This window comes from Gadus chalcogrammus, chromosome 13, assembly GCF_026213295.1.
Source record: "Gadus chalcogrammus isolate NIFS_2021 chromosome 13, NIFS_Gcha_1.0, whole genome shotgun sequence".
Lineage (NCBI taxonomy): Eukaryota > Metazoa > Chordata > Actinopteri > Gadiformes > Gadidae > Gadus > Gadus chalcogrammus.
Window position 1 is genome coordinate 5,103,473 of NC_079424.1, and position 21,597 is coordinate 5,125,069.

At 49.2% G+C, this 21,597-nt stretch overlaps 1 protein-coding gene across 2 annotated transcripts; it reads left to right on the forward strand.

The window, feature by feature from the left end:
• The first annotated feature begins 3,292 nt into the window (after positions 1–3,292).
• erbb3a (erb-b2 receptor tyrosine kinase 3a) lies at positions 3,293–20,142 on the forward strand. Of its 2 annotated transcripts, XM_056606951.1 has the most exons (29): positions 3,294–3,646; positions 7,413–7,570; positions 7,926–8,112; positions 9,216–9,341; positions 9,770–9,835; positions 10,482–10,600; positions 10,888–11,029; positions 11,488–11,604; positions 11,707–11,824; positions 11,921–11,994; positions 12,096–12,186; positions 12,348–12,365; positions 12,485–12,702; positions 13,329–13,461; positions 13,601–13,694; positions 13,983–14,137; positions 14,815–14,868; positions 15,395–15,536; positions 15,631–15,750; positions 15,841–15,939; positions 16,035–16,220; positions 16,315–16,470; positions 16,671–16,746; positions 16,910–17,056; positions 17,170–17,267; positions 17,374–17,559; positions 17,697–17,765; positions 18,134–18,398; positions 18,724–20,141. In XM_056606951.1, the coding sequence occupies exons 1-29, from the start codon at positions 3,562–3,564 to the stop codon at positions 19,494–19,496; spliced, it is 4,272 nt and encodes a 1,423-aa protein (XP_056462926.1). In that variant the 5' UTR covers positions 3,294–3,561; the 3' UTR covers positions 19,497–20,141. The 2 variants fall into 2 exon arrangements, with proteins under 2 accessions (XP_056462927.1, XP_056462926.1); XM_056606952.1 differs by lacking the exon at positions 12,348–12,365 and having other exon boundaries at positions 3,293–3,646; positions 18,724–20,142.
• The last annotated feature ends 1,455 nt before the right edge of the window (positions 20,143–21,597 follow it).

Below are 21,597 nucleotides of genomic sequence, written 5' to 3' on the forward strand. Positions count from 1 at the left end.
AGAGCAGTGTGAGAACCTGGTTCCTCAGAGCAGCGCGAGAACCTGGTTCCTCAGAGTAGTGCGAGAACCTGGTTCCTCAGAGCCACACGGACAGAACCCGGTGTTGTGTGGTTCCCTCTCCTCGTTGTGACCTGAGGCCACCAGGAACCACAGCCTCTGTCCTTGTGTCATTGTCTCTAGCTGTGTGTCCAGCCTCTATAATCAGGCACCATGCAGAAACCACACATGTCCTAATAGTCATAATATAAAAGTCATAATATACTCAGAATATAATCTTTCATCTTGTCATCTATTTAAGGTCTTGTGTGAAGATATTCGTGCACATGCAAAAGGTATATGATCGCAAAGAGATACCACACGCAATCTCACACGCACACGCACACTCATACCAGCAATATGTCCACACACAAACTCACATGCACACACACACTCATACCAGCAATATGTCCACACGCACAATCTCACAAGTACACTCATACCAGCAATATGTCCACACACAAACTCACACGCACACACACACACTCATACCAGCAATATGTCCACACACGCGTCATGTGTCATTAAGTATGCGTGGAATCACGTGGTCAGCTTAGGTTCATTATCTGGCGAGAATAATTAATCCCTCTTGACAGTTTATTGTATCTCTGAATGTTGATATATTTGATTAGTATATAAATGGCTGTTAACGTTACTTTGCCATAGATATGGTTGGTTGTTACAGGTGTGCCTGGTACGTAGAGCCAGCAGAAGACATAGCAGGGGGGCATTGAAGTGTTAATACCAGATCTCACCACTTCACCACCGGACGCAGAGCCCCACTCAGACACCACAGACCTCCTCAGTGGAGAGATGTATCGGTGTCCTGGTCGATGGTAGTGTTACTGTATATATATCAACTTGTTACTGTAAGCCTACTGTATACAGCTCAATCAATTCAACCGCCACTGGGTTTTGTTGACCTTCAAACTGTTTTGAGTGGCTAAACCAGATGTCGTTCCTTGGATCTTGTTTCGGAAAAATCGGTTTATTTATATTTGATTGTAGAAGCGTTGTTTTATTAACATATATTAACATAATGGAGGTGGATGTGTATTAAACAATTCTCATCCAATCATCTCTCGGTTCCTTCTGCTCCTAAAGGCTCACTAGTAGGTTTGGTGGTGGAGGGGGTGGGGAAGACACTGGATGCATGTTCAGATATGTATGTGATGTAACAGAATCCTGCTGTACTGAGGAATAAACCTCTTTTCTTTAAGATGTGTTTGAACGTGTGTCCGCTGTAGCGCTCTGTCGCCACCAGAGGGCAGGCTACAAACATTATCCAGTACAAATAGTGAGAAGAATATTAGTGTCATTATTCAAATTGATGGAAACTTTGATTTAAAACTCTTAACTATTTATAATACTTTTTCGAGGGCATTTTCATGGTTTTCATTTGTGTTCTCTATGCCATTTGTGCTATCTATGCCGATAGGCCTATATCTCAAAGTTGAAGAAACACAGGTTTAAACACTGGTTAATAAATAATAATAAATTAATAACAAACTCCACATTGTGTTTAAGTGTGTGGCTCGCTATTTATCCAGGGCACATCAAACTGAAAATATGTCTACTTCCTTGAAGTGTAGTGAAAGATTAACCCTTTGATTTTGGCACACTCAAATTGTATTGTCTGGAAATCAATCACTTTTTTATCACTTTATTCTTTCATAGTCTGCTAGACCTAAGATGTCATGAGGCATGCTGTAGACCTAGAGGTCTTTGAACCCTGTCGACCTAGGACCTGCAGGGTCTAGTTGAACCCTGAAGACCAAGGTCCTAGCAGTCTAGATGAACCCTGTAGACTTAGGTCCTAGAGGTCTGGTTGGACCCTGTAGACCTATAGGTCCCCGAGGGTCTAGTGGAGCCCTGCTGTGGTCCCAGGGCCTGCTGGGGTCCCAGGTCTGAGGAGGCTTTGTAAGAGGCTGACTGGGCCAGCCGGCCGGTCCAGGTTCCTCGGGCGGTCTACCCGGTTACTCCACTTCAGTCAGGCTGTGTTTGTGTCACAGCTCCAGTGACAAAACAACCACGGACAAAAGACTCAAACATTTCTTCTTAAGTACCTGGCCAATCATCTGTCTTCGTTTGAAATGGGAGCACACGTTTGTTTCTCTTAAGACAGTGTGTTCCTGAAATAGGAATCCATGTTCTTAAGACAATGCGTTCCTTATCTGACTGTTCTCTCGGGCTGGAACTATATATCATTAGGCCTGCAGATTAATTAGGTTCATGGTTCAATTTCGTTGGTACCTATAAGTCGTTATCTGTTGTGTCGAAGACATTTTACTGAAGTGATGGTGATGATACGCAATGACACTGCTTGAATGACCTAACTCCTGACTATTTATACATATATAAACGTAAATATATATGCATATATTTTTGTATTTAGTTCCACTTACTTTACATTAAATCACATTTGCAGAAAGCGACTGCCTGATTTCAATGGCAGTAAGTGACAGCCTGTTTACAATTCCGAAATCTGTGGTGCTGCTACTTATTTGAATTTAACTACACTTGTAGTAACTGTTGGTTTACAATTGTACTAAGTAACTGCCTGTTTACATTCCCAATTCGGTGGTGTTCCGTAAGGTTCATAATCAACCAACACTGGTTGAGTCCATACAACTCCCTCAAGATCACTTGGTCTAGTTTTTGCTTAGTAAGTACATTTTATATAAATGATAATATGTCATTCCATTTGATTATCTGATTTAACTCCAATTGGAGTGGATTTAAAATACAATGTGATTAATCGTGAGTTAACTCACCAATACTATGTGATTAATCGCTAGGTTACATTTTTACCGTTTGACAGCGCTCATATGTATATATATGTATGTGTTTATGTATATGTATAGATAAATGTATATGTATATGCATATATATATGCTGGCTAAATCGAACTAGGACCCTTATTGTTCCACCGGCCTGCACATAAAACAATACCGTTTTATGAGAGAATAAAGAGAGAGATAAAGATAAAATTGTCAACAAAAAAAAGACAGAGTGGCTCTGTTGTTGTTGTTGTTGTTGTTGTTGTTGTTGTTGTTGTTGTTGTTGTTGTTGTTGTTGTTGTTGTTGTTGATCTCTAAACCGGTTTTGCAGCATCGTGTGTTCTTCATAGTGAGGCTCTAGTTCAGAGTCCTGTGAGGTCCATGCGAGCCAAGCCCTGTTGTCACGTACTGTCATACCCTTCAGTTAAAAACACGCTCGGCCTGTGATTGGTTGGAGGCGTCGCGCCAATCAGTGTGAGCAGTAGTGATTTTACGCACGCACCCAGAATGCGTTCTGGACTAGTATCCAGTCTCCAACCGGACCTCTCCCGAGGATTTATTTTACAGCGAGGTAGGATTTTCGTATTGGAATTTTAAAAACATTAAAGAAAATTGAAGAAGGTAGCGTGAACACCAGAGACGACATGGACTGCCTCTGAGCAAACGGATCACACTTTTCATCGAGAGAAGATAACCAAGAACTCATGGTTGGACTTTGCGTAAAACCGCATTTCTTCGGATAAGAATGACCCCATTCGACTATAAGCCTCTACTCCTACACATCGTGCTGCTATGGTTCATCCAACCATCCTCCCCTCAGACGCAGGAAGGTAGGTTCGAAATCCACCTCCAAATAGTGGAGACAGCGTCATTCAAAACGTCTAAATAACACAAACAGTGAGCGACCAGTGATATGAACTCCACATATGACCCGATTTATTTCGCACATTTTCCCGATCTTACGGGAAATAGTCTCCAAATCATTGCTGGGTTCAAAACCAGTTCTCCCTACGGAGAACCTGTTTGCTGTGCGTCAGCCGCACCTCTCCATGTTTGCCCCGGTGATCCGTCTCTGTCTCCGGCTCACTTATCTCCACCCACCGGTGGTATCGGCTGATAACCAATCTCGGAGCTTTTTTGTTCAGAAAATAGCAAGCCGGGAGACTCGGATTCATAATTTCTTGACTTTACGTGTTTCTGCTGTGCCAATAAGAATAATATATCCATAGGCACATGGAGGTGTGACTCATGTCTCGGTGACTCGGTGACTCGGTGAACTCTGCCTGTACAACGTGGCTCCGGTCACCTTCGGTAAATAAAGCGGTGGGCATTGAGGGAAATAATAGGGAGAATTCAGTTCCGAGCGCATTCCAGTTAAATGAGGAACACCTGGAAATAACAAAAACGATGTGTTAGATCGAATATATGTGATGATTAACTTTAACATATTTATATATCTGGTCATTTAAATGATGCATCATTATGCTGGTTGCAGTATTCAGTACGAACTACTGCGGTACCGGAATGCAAAGCAGGTTGTGTACATGTATTATGTATTCATGTATACATGTACACAACAACAGCTGGAGAAATCCATGCAGGTCCTTCCTGGTTCGTATTATTTTCAAAACAGGTGTGATGGAAATACTGCTGATCTGTAAATGGTCAATGGATCAGTCCATCACCGTGCAGAGGAGGTCCTGACAGCAGGTGTCCCCTAAAGGTCAGGACCCCCTGAAGGTCAGGGCTCCCCTAAAGGTCAGGGCGCCCCTAAAGGTCAGGGCTCTCTAGATCTCGTCGAGGTCCGGCTTTATTCTGGGACTACAGTGTAATGATTATGAAATAAACAAACAGCTGCAGTTTGAATATCATATACCTTTATAAACAATGCATAAGCAATATGAGCAATATGTAATGATATATTTCCCGGCCCTCCTGAGACCCCTGGGGGGTGGGAGGTGGGGGGAGGGGGGGGTACCGTACTAACAGGCTGGTCGCCCAGGGAGACCGCCGCCTCTCATCCACACAGGACCGGTCCGAGAATACTTTAATGCACATCACTACCTGTCGCCAAATAAACAGGTGGGCTCATCAAAGAGAGAGGCAGGGATTAATGATGACATCGACGTGTGATACATTCTACTATGAATCATCTCTCGCGTCACCTTCGTGTCCGATGTGTTTGTATCCTTCAGGATAAATCACTGTGCTGTTTGTGTGATCTCGGGGGGAATCTGCCAATCGTGGTTATTATTGGTGGGGCTTTGTGTTTCAACACCCACAGTCATGCGTCAGAACGTAAAAATGCCGTCGGGCCTGTTGACTCAGTAGGCCGGCGCGGAGTGAGGCGATCCCTGATCTCTCCCCCACACGGCTCGGAAAACAAGCGTCTCCCCTCCAGGCAGCCCAAGGTCCAGTCAGCAGTCTGAACCGGGCCCTGACGGCAGGCGTCCTCTGCCTCTCTCTCTTTCTCTCTCTCTCTCTATCTCTCTCTCTCCATTTAGCACAGGTGTGCAGGTGTCGCTGGGTCTGTGCACGTCACAGCGTGCACAACACGGCTGTGTGTGTGAGGGACAGGTATGCGGTAATCTCTTGCCCCCCCCTGTGCCAAGTTTCTGTTTACGTCCCGTCTCCTTTATGAGTTGTTTGTTCCCTCCTCCGTCGCTTTCGGCTGAATCTCGACGCCGCTGAACCTGAGTCTCATTGATGTGTTGGGTTACACTTTAATACAGAGGGCAAGGAGGGCTGCTGGGGCTCCACATCAGGTTAGGGTGGGTGTGTGTGTGTGTGTGTGTGTGTCGGGGGGGGGGGGGGGGGTATTAGGATATTGTTATAGCTAAATACAAAGACTAATGGGGAGAGGGGAAGAGTCTCGGCCACAAATCGTGATGTTCTACAAAAGACACTTGTTTCGCTCCGCTTCATAATAGGCCCATTGTATGTGTGTGTGTGTGTGTGTGTGTGTGTGTGTGTGTGTGTGTGTGTGTGTGTGTGTGTGTGTGTGTGTGTGTGTGTGTGTGTGTGTGTGTGTGTGCATATGCGTGTCTGTGCGTGCGTGTGTGTGTTTGTGTGTGTGTGTGGTTTGTGGGTGTCTTGATGTGTAACCCATGTGTGTGTGTGTGTGTGTGGTGTGTCTGTGTGTCTGGATGTGTGTATCTCCAGCCTTCCCTTTCTCTCTCCCGTTCTGCGTCCTCTGTCTGCCAACACGAGAGAGAGAGCGGCTCTGAGAGAAACCCACTCAGCCTGTTGCCTCGCAGTGCGACGTGTGAACACCCACACAATGCTGTAGGTGTGGACCTGTTGTTTGGACGTCCGCATTCCCCCCTCCATTGCATTCGCCTCTGAGCCGGCTCTGTGGTGACATATTGTGTTCTCGGCCCCTTGAGCTCGTTATGAAACGTGCAGGTGTTCACTGCGTTTCCCAGCAGCCCATTGAAGCGCACGGCTGTCGCTGATAACACAGCAACACTCCCAGGGCTACGCAGGCCGCAGATAAAAGCTCACCTTTGAGCCGATGGCATTGTTTCACTCCCAAGGCCTTGGACTGGCTGCTGTCAGAGTTTGAAGTTTCATAGAACGCGTGGGCGCGACTCGGTCAGGGAAACCCATCTCGCTCGGGCTTCAAGTATTTGTTTATTATTTCTGTGGGCCGCTTTGAGAGTCCATTTTGTAGCGTTGGCCCTGCCCGGGCTGGAACAGGGCTTTTGAACCCTTCTGTTTCAAAAACACAATAAAAGTGCCTGTTATCTAAATGATGGTTGTATAACGCTTATTGCTACATGCAACCACAGTCCCGCTGGCCTGAACACTGTGGCCCTCATAATGTTTTCCTGATTCAGCCTCCTCTGATTTTATGATGTTTATCTTTTGAATCTATGCTAGGCCAAAGTGCTCAACTGTTGACTTGAACACATAATCCTGTAGGTTTGGAACTGGATTATCTTAAGAAAGGTTATGAAGTGGGTTACAATCGCTCACTGTATATCTAGATGGGGTGGAGGAGAGAGACTGAACCAACGTGTGAATTGATTTGCGGTTCACTCTGGCCACTCAAGTGGTTTTCTGTCAAACGTCAGACTCACCATCCATGGCGTCGCCCCTCTTCCTACTTTCTTCCTGCGCTAGTCCTTCCCTTCGCATGTCCCTCCTCCTCTCTGTCTGCCTCGGACAGAGATTTGAATAGCAAAGCAGTCGCTGGCCACCCATAGACAAGGCCTTGTATGTTGTGCTCGTACAAGCCTGAGTTTGTTTACAGTTACAGTGCTCTCGTTGATATTGTGCCTTTAGAACAAAGTGCCATAGAAACGTCCACATAGAGTGGGACTCATGCGTGCGGCTGTGCCTTCCCTTCACATGCTTTAGATTCTATTCACATGGGTTCGACCTCGTTAAACCCATGTTTGTTTTATTTTTTATTATTTATTCATTTTGTTTGAATCGGCACAAAGAAATAAATTGTGAAATATGAATGTAGAGGATTGTTGATGAGTAGATAGCTGTATTGCACGCCTGGTGAAATCAGTAGTGATGTGATGTGCTATCTTGATGTTAGATCTGCCAGGATCGGTAATATAACACACTTCCTTCTTCCTCTAGTAACGGTTTGCTCCGGGACCAAGAACGCTCTGAGCATGACCGGAAGCTCAGACATGCAGTACAAGCTCATCAAGGAGATGTACACTGGCTGTGAGATCGTCATGGGCAACCTGGAGATCATTATGATGGAGCCGTCCAGGAACTTCTCCTTCCTGCAGGTGAGCGCTGACGCCAGGGCAACCATCGACAACACCTAGCTCCCCCTTTTCGCCTGTGTTTCCACGGTGATAGCAGGTCTTCCACAGTGGCCTTGTTTACCTGAGGAATGTGGATTGAAACAAAGAGGAGTATACAAAGCACTAAACGTCCGTGTAGTAAACACCAGTAAACACTAAGTCACCAAGAGAACTGAGCCCCCTTAGAGACACTTTGATTAAATCGCACCAGTCAGCTTAAAGCAATGTAATAATGAACAATGTTTCCCACATGTATTAACACCCCCCCCCCCCCCCCCCCCCCCCCCCTCATCACTGTTGCTTCGTCCTCCCGCCCTCCCTCTGCTGCCCCCTGCAGTCCATCAGAGAGGTGACGGGCTACATCCTGATAGGTCTGAACCAGTTCAGCCGTCTGCCCCTGGACAACCTGCGCGTAATCAGAGGCACCACCCTGTACGAGGGCCGCTTCGCACTGGCAGTCCTGGTCAACTACCAGAAGGACGGGCAGTACGGCCTGCAGGAGCTGGGGCTCACACACCTGACAGGTAGGACTGTAGGGCCTCACACACCTGACAGGTAGGACTGTAGGGCCTCACACACCTGGCAGGTAGGACTGTAGGGCCTCACACACCTGAAAGGTAGGACTGTGTACGGCCTCGCACACCTGGCAGGTAGGACTGTAGGGCCTCACACACCTGACAGTTAGGACTGTAGGGCCTCACACACCTGGCAGGTAGGACTGTAGGGCCTCACACACCTGACAGGTAGGACTGTAGGGCCTCACACACCTGGCAGGTAGGACTGTAGGGCCTCACACACCTGACAGGTAGGACTGTAGGGCCTCAAGCACATGGAAGGTAGGACTGTGTAGGGCCTCACACACCTGGCAGGTAGGACTGTAGGGCCTCACACACCTGGCAGGTAGGACTGTGTAGGGCCTCACACACCTGGCAGATAGGACTGTAGGGCCTCACACACCTGATAGGTAGGCTGGGCCTCACACACCTGAAAGGTAGGACTGTGTACGGCCTCGCACACCTGGCAGGTAGGACTGTAGGGCCTCACACACCTGACAGGTAGGCTGGGCCTCACACACCTGAAAGGTAGGACTGTGTACGGCCTCACACACCTGACAGGTAGGGTAAGACCCACACTGTCTAAGAGTAAAGAAGAGTAGCATATCTTCAGCGATCTGCTTCTTCCTCTGGTCGGTCAGGGGTCACTGAAGGTGTGTAGGCGAGTGGAGCGCCCCAGTGCACTCGTTAACGGCGGCTCCCACACCCACGTAGAGCCACCACTCCCTCTGAGTGGCGGGAACCTCCCGGAATGTCTGGGCTCCCAACTGCCACTGAAACATGAGCTCCGGTCTCGTAGCGCATCGTACCACATTGTAACGCATCAAACCGCAACATACCGCATCCACACACGTGTGCCCGGTATCAGCTGCAAGTCGGGGCTCGTTGCCTGGTGCTAATTGTATTTGACATTAACTTACCTTTGTGTGTGTGTGTCTGTGTGTGTGTGTGTGTGTGTGTGTGTGTGTGTGTGTGTGTGTGTGTGTGTGTGTGTGTGTGTGTGTGTGTGTGTGTGTGTGTGTGTGTGTGTGTGTGTGTCTGTGTGTGTGTCTTCTCCCTTTATCATCTGACAGAGATCCTGGAGGGAGGTGTTCAGATCATCCAGAATAAGTTCCTGAGCTTCGCTCCTCAGATCAACTGGCTTGACATCGTGAAGGACTCCTCGAGTGAGATCATCTTCAACGACAACGGACCAGAGAGTGAGTCTCAGCGGGGGGACGGGAAGGGCTTGGGGGACCTTTTGCCTTTTGCATTTGAATACTCTCCCCTCTTACCCCCCCCGTACCCCTCCTACACACTTACCGTAGGTTGTACGTCGTGCCACTTAATGTACACACTTATTGTATGATGACCGTCCTGGCACTTAATGTACATACTTATTGTGTGTTGTACGTCCTGGCACGTACAATATAGTAGGCTACTTAGCATGGTGTAGCGTCTTATCCTAGCTATCTTTGTTGTATACAGTGAATTGGTTAACCTAGCGATTGTTATTGCTTGGCCCTTGGTTCTATGAACCTCCTGACTGTAAAGTACTTAATGTTAGCCGCTTCGGATAAAACTGTCTGCTAAAAGACCTAAATGTAAATGTACACTGAGGCTGATGGAGTCTTACCTGTGGTTTCAGAGAAATGTCATAAGGCCTGCGGAGACGTGCCCTGTTGGGGTCCAGAGGCGGACGGTTGTCAGATCCGTGAGTACTGGAGTGTTGATGGTTCTTTCCTCTCGGTGCTGTGTCATCGGGCCAGCCAATGCCCTTCTATCTCTAGTCACCAAGACTGTAGCTAACACCCTCTATCTCTAGTCACCAAGACTGTAGTTAACACCCTCTATCTCTAGTCACCAAGACTGTAGCTAACACCCCTCTAGACTGTAGCTAACACCCCTCTAGACTGTAGCTAACACCCCTCTACACTGTAGCTAACACCCCTCTAGACTGTAGCTAACACCCCTCTAGACTGTAGCTAACACCCCTCTAGACTGTAGCTAACACCCCTCTAGACTGTAGCTAACACCCCTCTAGACTGTAGCTAACACCCCTCTAGACTGTAGCTAACACCCCTCTACACTGTAGCTAACACCCCTCTAGACTGTAGCTAACACCCCTCTAGACTGTAGCTAACACCCCTCTAGACTGTAGCTAACACCCCTCTACACTGTAGCTAACACCCCTCTAGACTGTAGCTAACACCCCTCAAGACTGTAGTTAACACCCTCTATCTCTAGTCACCAATACTGTAGCTAACACCCTCTATCTCTAGTCACCAAGACTGTAGCTAATGCCCCTCTTGACTGTAGCTAAAGCCGAAGCTCTGTAGCTAACACCCCTCTGTCTGTAGTGACCAAGACGATCTGTGCGCCGCAGTGTAACGGCCGATGCTTCGGACGCAGCCCGGGCGACTGCTGCCACATGGAGTGTGCGGGGGGCTGCACGGGACCCCATGACACAAACTGCTCTGTAAGTACGCAGCACGTCGTCACGGACATACATGGATGTATCCATGGAAACACGATCTTCTTGTCTTTAGAAGGAAATAATACCATTTAGATGGTATTAATAGGCGGTATTGATGGGCCCCGCCGGGTACCATCTAAATGGTATATAATACCATTTAGATGGTACCCGGCGGGGCCCATCCACCCCGCTAAAAACAACAACAGACCTACCGTGGGTTTGGGCTAGGGTTAAGGTTAGGGTTCGCTAACCCACAGAGTCGTAGTGACTCAGGTGTTTCCATCCTCCAGGCCTGCAGGAACTTCAACAACTCGGGCTCCTGCGTGCCTCAGTGCCCCAAGACACACATCTACAGCAAGCTCACCTTCAAGCTGGAGCGGAACCCCAGCGCCAAGTACCAGTACGGCTCCATCTGCGTGGCGCAGTGCCCCTGTGAGTGTGGGGGTGGACCCCCCACTCAACACACTACACCTGACTAACCCTTACCCTGATCTTAACCCTGGCTCTAGTCCAACAAACAACAAACCTTGACCCTAACTCAACAACAACACCGAACTAACCCTGACCCTAACCCTAACCCTGACCCTAACCCAACACCAAACTAAGCCTGACCCTAGCTCAACACACGACACACAAAACCCAACTAACCCTGACCCTAACCCTGACCCTAACCCAACACACAACTAACCCTGACCCTGACCCTCACCCAACACACCCTGACCCTCACCCTAACCCTAACTTTAACTCAACACACAAGCCCACAGCACTCGTCTAACCCCTAACCCTAACCCAGACTGTATCTCAACCCACCAGTCCAAGCGGAGCCCCGACCCAATCAGACCAGGTGTAACCGTGGTGGTAAGCTCTTCTCTGTGTCGTTCACTGCACAGCTAACTTCGTGGTTGACGAGAGCTCCTGTGTGAGCAGCTGCCCCAAGGGCAAGATGGAGGTGGAGAAGACGGAAGGAGTGAAGAGGTGCGAGCCGTGTGGAGGACCCTGTCCAAAAGGTGCCGACCGCCTTAACCCCTGAGCAGTGTCTGAGTCTCTGGTGTGACCCCCTCTCTCGTGAGGACTCTCCCGGTGACAGGCGGTGTGTTCTGTCCCCTCAGTGTGCATCGGGACCGGCCCGGCCGAACGGCAGACCGTGGACGCCCTGAACATCGAGAGCTTCAGGAACTGCACCAAGATCCAGGGAAGCCTCCACTTCCTGGTGACTGGGATCAAAGGGTAGGCAGGACACCCCCGGACACCCACTACGACACATCATCCGTTCATGATCATCATCAATATCATAATGATGTTCACGTTATTCCTTCCATGCAGGGACGATTACAAGAACATTCCGGCCATCGACCCTGAGAAGCTGAAGATCTTCAGCACCGTCAGAGAGATCACAGGTGTGTGTTATTCCTTTTCCTGTGCCTTGTTTTAATATCCGTCACTAAAGTACGTTCTGCCGTCATAATAAACGTCTGATAAACAAGGCCTCTGTCCCCAGACTACCTGAACATCCAGTCCTGGCCGACCAACATGTCAGATCTGTCCGTGTTCTCTAACCTTCAGACCATCGAGGGCAGGACCCTCTACAAGTAAACAACTCGTCCACCTGTTTCTTCTACCTGTGTGATCTCCTTGTATGTGTAACCACCCCGCCGAGCAGAACACCACCAGCATGCCTCTAATATCTTCATTTGTCTCTCACACCCTTCCCCTCGTCCCCTGTCCTACGTCACCTCTCCCCGTCCCCCAGAGGATCCAACTCCAAAAGGTACATCCTTCCCCCCCACCCTACTCCCCCTCGTACCGGATCGTATTGGCCTGTACCTTCAGAGTCTCAGCCCACCGCAGCCCCACTAACCCATCTCCCCCCCCCACCTCCTCCACCAGGGGGTACGCTCTGCTGGTGATTGGGATCAAGTCCCTGACGTCTCTCGGGCTTCGGTCGCTGAGGAAGATCAACGACGGCGGTGTTTACATTACGAGGAACCAAAAGCTTTGCTACCAAGAAAACGTCAACTGGACACGCCTGTCCCCCAAGAGCTCCCGCCCGAGGGGCCGCATGAAGAACATCGACGTCAAGGAGAACGGGGCCCGCGCCCGATGTGGTGAGAGGAGGCTGCCGGTGTCCTCCAATCAGGGCTCAATAAGGCTAGCCTAAGTGAGCACTAAGGCTGGGATTAGTGAGCATTAAGCCTAGCCTAGCCTTAGTGAGCACTAAGCCTAGCCTAGCCTTAGTGAGCACTAAGCCTAGCCTAGCCTTAGTGAGCATTAATCCTAGCCTAGCCTTAGTGAGCATTAATCCTAGCCTAGCCTTAGTGAGCATTAATCCTAGCCTCGCCTTAGTGAGCATTAAGCCTAGCCTTAATGAGCTCTAAGCCTTAGTGAGCATTAATCCTAGCCTGGCATTAGTGAGCACTAAGCCTAGCCTAGCCTTAGTGAGCATTAATCCTAGCCTAGCCTTAGTGAGCGTTAAGCCTAGCCTAGCCTTAGTGAGTATTAATCCTAGCCTAGCCTTAGTGAGCACTAAGCCTAGCCTAGCCTTAGTGAGCATTAAGCCTAGCCTAGCCTTAGTGAGCATTAAGCCTAGTCTAGCCTTAGTGAGCATTAAGCCTAGTCTAGCCTTAGTGAGCGCTATGCCTAGCCTAGCCTCGACTCAGATCCCTTCATTAAGAACTGCTGTTCGGCGTGGAAGCGTCATTTTTTTTTTAACACTTGACATCCGTGTGTGCAGTTAAAGAAGGCCACACCTGCGACCCCCTGTGCTCCTCTGATGGCTGCTGGGGTCCGGGGCCCAGCCAGTGTCTCGCCTGCAAGAACTACCGCCTCGGAGGCACCTGCGTGGAGCAGTGCATGTTCCTCACAGGGTCAGTGTCTCCACAATACGACAAACACGAGGAATCGCATAATTGGCGAATGTGCGGCCGTACAGAGAGCATTTAGTCGTGTTATCTTCGGTCGGCGGTGTGCTGACCAGCTGTCCTCCCCGTTCCCTCCCCCACGCAGTGACAGGAGGGAGTTTGCGACGGCTGAAGGAGAATGCGTGCCCTGCCACGCTGAGTGTGAGCTCCAGCATGGGAGGCCAACCTGCACTGGGCCCGTACGTTCCTAACGCCAGCGTTACACTACAGAACACTTAAGAGCGTGGCTCACATCATAGCATATAGCTCCAGGCTTTCAATGCTGCTTCCTCAAGTTCCTCAAGGTCATGAAAAGCAGATCTCAGACACCACCTAGTGGTGCTTCACGAGACAAATATCTCTCTCTATGTAGATCTAGATCTATATATAGATCTGTATATAGAGATCCATGTAGACAAACGTGCATATTAAACATAATCTTCTACGCTCTATCTCTTCCTCCTGCCTGACTTCCTCCCGTCCACCAGGGGGCAGACCAGTGTGTGGCGTGTGCCCGGAACAAGGACGGCCCCCACTGCGTGTCCACCTGCCCCAAGGGGCTGATGGGAGAGGGGGGGGTCATCTTCAAATACCCCGACAGACAGCACAAGTGTGAGCCCTGCCATCTCAACTGCACCCAGGGGTAAGCAGGGGCGTCCATACATATATACATAGTACATACATACATACATACATACATACATACATACATACATACATACATACATACATACATACATACATACATACATACATGCATGCATGCATGCATGCATGCATGCATGCATACATACATACATACATACATACATACATACATACATACATACATACATACATACATACATACATACATACATACATACATACATACATACATACATACATACATACATATAAACATACATACATACACTCTGTACAGGACTTGAGATCCAGGAGCAGGAGGGTAGCCCAGTGATTCCATTAACCTTGAGTGTGATTAGCAGGCGCTTTCATCCAAAGCAACTTACAAGAAGCACATTTGTCAGAAGAAAGAGAAACAACAATATATCACTGTCGGTACAGTAAGCCAAGCACAACAACCGTGAGGTTAACCCCTTCCCTCTATACAACAAAGATAGCTAGGATAAGATGCTATACAATGCTAAGTACGATTAGCATTGTGAGCTCGATCCACCAGTAAGCAGTATTATGTTACCAGGAGTTCCCCGACTGATGGGTAGGACCCTTTGGGTTCTTCCAGTGAGGCCCACCTGAAAACACTCTGCCGTGGCGTGGTTCCCCTAAGTTTCCCCTCTTCCTGTTTCCTGTTTCCAGGTGCGATGGTCCAAACATCGGAGACTGTCTGGAATCCCGGGGTTCCATGTCTAGGTGAGTTTAGTTTTTCTAGCTCCTAGTCAAATGTTTGATTTGATATGCTAAATAAATACGGTAACACTTTACAGTAAGGGTACATTAAATTACCATTAATTCACATTAGTTAACACAGTCATAAGCATTATCATCTAGCCTAGTTGCCAGTGTTAAGGTTCGGGTTAGGGGTCGCAGGTTAGGATTGCATAACCCAAGCCGTGTTAAAGTCCAAATGTGTTACGTTTCGGCTAGCTTATAGGTTAAAATATCCTGGACATATCTGTTGATAGTGATTTCAATAATCGTATCAATAAAATCACATCCAATAACCAATCCAACAATAACCCGTGCCTCTCTATGCTTACAAGAATCTTACTATCGCCACTCCTAAACTCCTCCCACTCACCCCGAGCCCCTCCCACTCACCCTAAACCCCTCCCACTCACCCAAGCCCCTCCCACTCAGGGTCATTAATGCCAACCAAAAATAGACATTCAACAATCAAGTGGAAATTGTGCAATTTTCTTTTCAAATCTCCGTCCAGCCGAACGACCACGGGCATCGTGGTGGGAGTCATCGCCCTCCTCTTCGTGTCGTTCTCCATCTTCGTCCTGACCGTTCTCTACCGCCGCGGCCTCGCCATCCGTCGCAAGCGAGCCATGAGGAGATACATGGAGAGCGGAGAGGTCAGTGACGGGCCGGTCCGTAGCCTAGCTCCCGTTCCTCATGAGTGGGCGTTCTTTAGGTGTATGTGTTCACACCTCCTCTGTGTTCTTCCAGAGTTTTGAACCACTGGATCCCAGTGAGAAAGGAGCAAAGGTTCACGCTCGCATCCTGAAGGTCACAGATCTCCGTAAGATCAAACTCCTTGGCCAGGGCGTGTTCGGAACAGTCCACAAGGTAACGCGTTTAATCTGCACCTCCCTGTAAACTAACTACAGGTAATGGTCCATCCAGTAACTATATCATGTGTTGTTCTCCTTAATTCAGGGCATCTGGATTCCTGAAGGGGACACGGTGAAGCTTCCAGTGGCGATAAAAACCATCAGCGACCGCACAGGGCGCCAGAAGTTCCATGAGATAACAGACGTAAGGCAACTCCAATCCAAACCCGTTTTGACAAACAGTATATGTGTATGGAAGCACCGAAGTATAATAGTAATGTTTGACTTTGCATGTTGCAGCACATGTTGTCCCTGGGTAGTTTGGACCACATCAACGTGGTCAGGATCCTGGGCATCTGCCCGGGGGACAACCTACAGCTGGTCACCCAGCTCAGCTCCCAGGGCTCTCTGCTGGAGCACATCAAGCACCGCAAGAACAACCTCAGCCCCCAAAGGCTGCTCAACTGGTGTGTGCAGATCGCCAAGGTGAACTTCTGCTCTCGTGAACATTTCTCCAGGTGTGTTGGAACGTTTGCACTCTTCCAGATAACCAAGATGCTTTCCTAAATGTATCTTTCAGGGCATGTACTACCTGGAAGAGCATCGGATGGTCCATAGGAACCTGGCGGCAAGAAATGTGCTTCTGAAGAACGACTACATGGTCCAGATCTCAGACTACGGCATTGCGGACCTGCTCTACCCAGATGAGAAGAAATACTTCTACAACGAAGTCAAGGTCTGTAGTCCACCCATAAAGGGGTTTATTGCTCAGCAAAGAGCAGTTGTCCTGAAGTAAAAAGATCAAAGTTTATCAAAACAGGACTGCTGCTTGCTTTCTGAGCTATAACCCAAACAACATTTTGATAATCATTGACCCCGAACGTTAACATATCCACCAGGGATGAAATCAAACCCTAATGCCTATTTTTTTTACAGACGCCAATCAAGTGGATGGCCTTGGAGAGCATCTTATTCCGCAGATACACCCATCAGAGTGATGTCTGGAGCTACGGTCAGTCCAGCTCTGTACCATGATAAAACTTTATAACCTAAAGAATCGATGGTAGATAACTGCTGTGTTGGTTGGATAGTTTATTGGACTGCATCGTTGATTGTCATCAAATAACTGAAATATAACTTGATAATCATGTGAGTCCTCTATTGGTGTCTTGCAGGTGTGACCGTATGGGAGATGATGTCGTACGGGACCGAGCCCTACCCAGCCATGCGTCCACAGGAGGTCCCTGACCTGCTGGAGAAGGGCGAGCGGCTGTCCCAGCCAACCATCTGCACCATCGACGTCTACATGGTCATGGTCAAGTGTGAGTCCCTCTCCATGTCTTCTGCTGTCCCTGCTCAGAAGAAAACTTTAGAGCTCAGCAGAACCACAGCGCTTCTCAGGTAGTTCATTTCGGGACTCTTGTTTCGTCCACAGGTTGGATGATCGATGAGAACGTCCGTCCGACCTTCAAAGAGCTGGCCAATGAGTTCACTAGGATGGCCAGAGACCCCCCGCGGTACCTGGTGATCAAAGTGAGCACCTTCATCACCTCCATCCACCGTTGCATGACGACTTCAACATGACTTTGTGATTCATCGTCGTCTTCTCCTCATTCTTCCTCCCGTGGTCTCGCCCCAGGGCGACTGCAGCGCGGCAGACATGGCCCCCGACGACCACCTGCAGCGCTCAGCCGACCTGGAGGAGATGAACGGCGAGCTGGAGGACCAGGAGGCCGAGGGCCTGGAGGAGGGCCCCTCCACGCACCACCTCTACATGTCCCCGTCACGGAGCATGTCACGCCTCTCCAAGATGGAAAGCATGAGGGTCAGTGTCGTAGGGACTAGGGAACGCACGCATGGTGTTGTTGCCCATTTATCGTTTAAGGGCACTGCGTCGTTTTTCGGTTGAAGGACTGTCATGTGTTATAAATAAACATGAACTTCCCCTCCTTTCTCCTGAAGATGATCCAAAACACATCAAGCATGGCTGGATACCTGCCCATGACCCCGGGGGTGGACTGTCCAGGACAGGTGGGTTATATCAGCTCCTGTGAATGAGAACTTGTAAATATAGCGGTTGGTATTAGATGGTATCCAGTGAACCCTCCCCATGTTAGGGACTGGTGTTAGATGGTATCCAGTGAACCATCTCCATGTTAGGGACTGGTATTAGATGGTATCCAGTGAACCATCTCCCTGTTAGGGACTGGTATTAGATGGTATCCAGTGAACCATCTCCATGTTAGGGCCTGGTATTAGATGGTATCCAGTGAACCATCTCCATGTTAGGGACTGGTATTAGATGGTATCCAGTGAACCGTCTCCCTGTTAGGGACTGGTGTTAGATGGTATCCAGTGAACCGTCTCCTTGGTCCTCAGAGTCTCCTGTTCCTCTGCAGGGCGCGTGGCCGTCCCGCTCGCGGCTGAACTCGGCTCGGACGGTGTCTGAGAGCTCCGAGGGACGCGGCACCGTCACGGACCAGGACATGAACGAGGACTTCTCCCTGACCGGAAGCCTGAGGAGGAAACGCCAGCGCGAGGACAGCGCCTACCTGTCCCAGAGAGACAGCATGTCCGGGGGGCCCCCGCAGACCCCCTCTCCGGACATCCACAACGAGGAGGATCAGAACGGATACGTGCTCCCTGGGGAAAGCCCAAAGAGAGGTACCACCACTGGGTTGTTCTTCTCACTGCTCCACCGTCCGTTTATCTGAATCTTAAAACACACAGGATCTACTGCTGACAATTGTAATGACAATTATGAATCCTTAATTTAACCGGACTGAAACACATTGACATTCAACACGAAGAATAATTAAATAATATAAAATCATGAGATGAATAATTGATAGTACACAGAGGCGTAAACACAGTACAAGTTACAAACCTTCCTTAATCCATCGATGACTGATGCTGTAAATGAGATCTAGACTAGAGAACTAGAGATCTATTCCATACCAATACTAACTGTCCAAATGTCGCTTCCCAGACACCATGCTCTTTGTGGCCCAGGTCACTCCGTTCAAAGACCGGATGTGCATCGTTCACTCTCAGGGACCCCCCAGCGACCCCGACCAGGAAGACTACGAGTACATGAACAAACACACGGCCTCCCGGGCGTCAAAGCCCCCGGGGGGCCCGCTGAAGGACGGCGGCTCTTGGGTCCAGATGAGGGACCTGGGAGGTCACCCTCCACGCGAGGACCAGGACGCCCTCCGAGGCTCGACCTCAGAGGACCGGGCCTCTCTGGAGTACGAGTACATGGACATCAGGGGGAGTGAGGTGGAGGAGAGCCTCCCTCTACAGACGCACGAGGCTCCCCCCAGATCCACGGTCCTGGAGAACGTCTACAGGGAGGTGCTGGAGGAGGCGGAGGAGGACGACTACCAGGAGGCGGAGGACAACTACCAGTACACCAACCGACAGCCCAAGCTCCGACAGGCACTGGAACAGCGGAAAGAGGGGACGGGGACGGGGCCGGGCCGGGGCCAGAGGGAGGCGTGTGAGTATGAGGACATGAACTCGCTGAGCGGGGAGCGAGGAGGGGAAGAGATGGCCGTGTACCAGAACCTGGGCGGGGAGGAGGAGGAGGAGCATGCCGCCCAGGGCAACGAGGGACGGCGGGCCTCGGGAATCGACCCGTACGTTAAAGTACGGGCGGGGGCCGCGATCGGAGAACCCGCCGGGGTGGACAGATCTTTTGACAATCCTGACTACTGGCACAGCAGGATGTTCCTCAAGTCGAACGCTGTGCGTACATAGGAGGATTGAACCAAGGAGCCCAGGTCTCCGGTGAATGATTGCATGAAGGACCCTGAAGTGGGACACAATCAGAAGCCCCCTCACCCAGTGCCCCAGGACCCCTTTTGTATTTTGTATTTTTTGACCTTTTGGTATTTCCTGTTACACTACCGGATGTTTACAGACTTGAGCTTCTGAGTATTTTTTGCTAAAATGGCACTGAATGAACCGATGCAACAAAAATGGCCAGATTACCAGCTTTAAGCTTTATGAGCTTCTGTGTTTACTTAATGAACAAATGAATGAAATCTTTTTTAGCAGAGTATTTTGGGGGACTTTTAATCTTCATGTTTTCAAACCTCTCTCAAATCATGATATTGGCCTTTTATATACGTTTGGTTTACACACTTAATAAACCTTGAATATTATGATCTTGGAATAAAACCTTTTTCACTTACACTTCACTGAACCTGTCTTGTAGTTGTCTCTTGCCTTCTGATGAAGGGTTTCAGGTTACAATGTAGCGCACACCATCTTACGAAAGAAGATAAGTAGAGCCAGGGCCGTCGATAAGGGGTGAAAGGTGATGACGATTCAGGGGGCCCACAGCCCAGGGGGGGCCCACAAGAAAAAAAAAAAAAGTTTTTTATTTTATTTAAAATTATTATTTTATCACCAGCCCATAGTACTTCCATAGCACCCCCCCCCCCCCTCCCCCCCGTCAACACTTGTTCTCCCCGGTCAACAATTGCCCCCCCCCGTCAACAATTAAGCGCAGGGGGGCCCATCAGTAAATCTTGTCTAGGGGCCCAGGAATTGTAGCAACGGTCCTGAGTAGAGCCATTCTGCCGAACGGTTCTCTACTGAATGGACACAATCGATTAGGACAAGTCGGAAAATAAATAAAAATTAAACAGCGTCAAATCATTTTGATTGGCTACCCGGGAAATCAGTTGCCAGGAAGGAGCAGAAGGAAGTTGGGTTTGAGGAACACAAAGTTGGCTGTGATGGGGAGGACAAGATCTGGGATGTCTCCTTACTGCAGACTTCAGTGTCTTATTGTGCATTGAATAATCCCTTACAGTGAATAACCCTTAAGTAAGTCTGAAAGGTCTTATGAATGAATGTCTGCTCAGGGGACGACACACAAGGGACTGTGAGCAGCAGTGTGGTTTGGAGATGAATGCCTCACCCGGGTTTCTCAGTGAGGCTGAGCCACTCTTTGAATTTCCCTTTGAGGTATCGACAATAAAAAAAAAGATTTATACCTACCAGTCTATTGTAGAGTGTGTGTGGCGATAACTGGTTGAAGCAGCCTCACCTGGCTCGAGTCCGTCTGATTGGACGGGGGCTGGGTGAGGCTGCATACCTGTTACACATGGAGCGATCCGAGTGCAACAGGTTAAACCAGCCTGGAGGCGGGCCCATGGAGCACACGTGTGTCGTTATCTGCAAGCCTTACAATGGACAAACGGCTTCAACGCCCCCACCCTGCGTCTGGAGGAGCCCAGTAAAGCCACCTTGGTGGCGTGGAGCATCAACATTCTACAACCAGGGGATCGCAGCAACACAGGTTCGAATCCTTCCCGTCGTCGTCTGCTCCATGTCCTCCCCTCTGTCTCCCATACCTTCCTGTCTTTCTCCCTCTATCATAAAGCATAACAATTCATAAAAAAATCGGGAAATAAATAAATATATATATACTACAACCATTTCTTAAGCCCTGGTGATGGTCGCAGGGTTTGTCCTCTGCAGTCCTCTCAGAGCTCTTGAAGAAGAGCCTGAAGCCCGTCGAAGCGGTTGAGGGAGCCAACGGGGGCTGCTGTGGTCCGACGGGGGGCTGTGTGAGGAGGAGGGGAGCTGGCCTCAAGCTGATGGTCAGGGCATCGTGGGGAACATGTGTTACATTGAGCCCACTTTCTGTTTTTGAGAGCAGATCAACCTCATGGTGGTTAGTGAGGTCCCCCCTTCAATTTAAAGCGTCTTTGAGTGCACACTAGAAATGGGCCATCATCCATCTCCACGTTCCACCCAAAGCACAACAAGAAGAACGGAACGATGGAGCCTCTTCATCGGTTGGCTCTTGGTACCTGTGATTCTGGGGTCTGGAGATAAACTTTCC

What these genes read in the sequence shown, in the direction of transcription:
- erbb3a (XM_056606951.1), top strand. Translation starts at nt 3,562, where the DNA reads ATGACCCCATTCGACTATAAGCCTCTACTCCTACACATCGTGCTGCTA. An exon ending in CGGGGCCCGCGCCCGATGTG is followed by an intron (nt 12,703 to 13,328) that starts GTGAGAGGAGGC and finishes CCGTGTGTGCAG; the next exon opens with TTAAAGAAGGCCACACCTGC. An exon ending in GAGTGATGTCTGGAGCTACG is followed by an intron (nt 16,747 to 16,909) that starts GTCAGTCCAGCT and finishes GGTGTCTTGCAG; the next exon opens with GTGTGACCGTATGGGAGATG.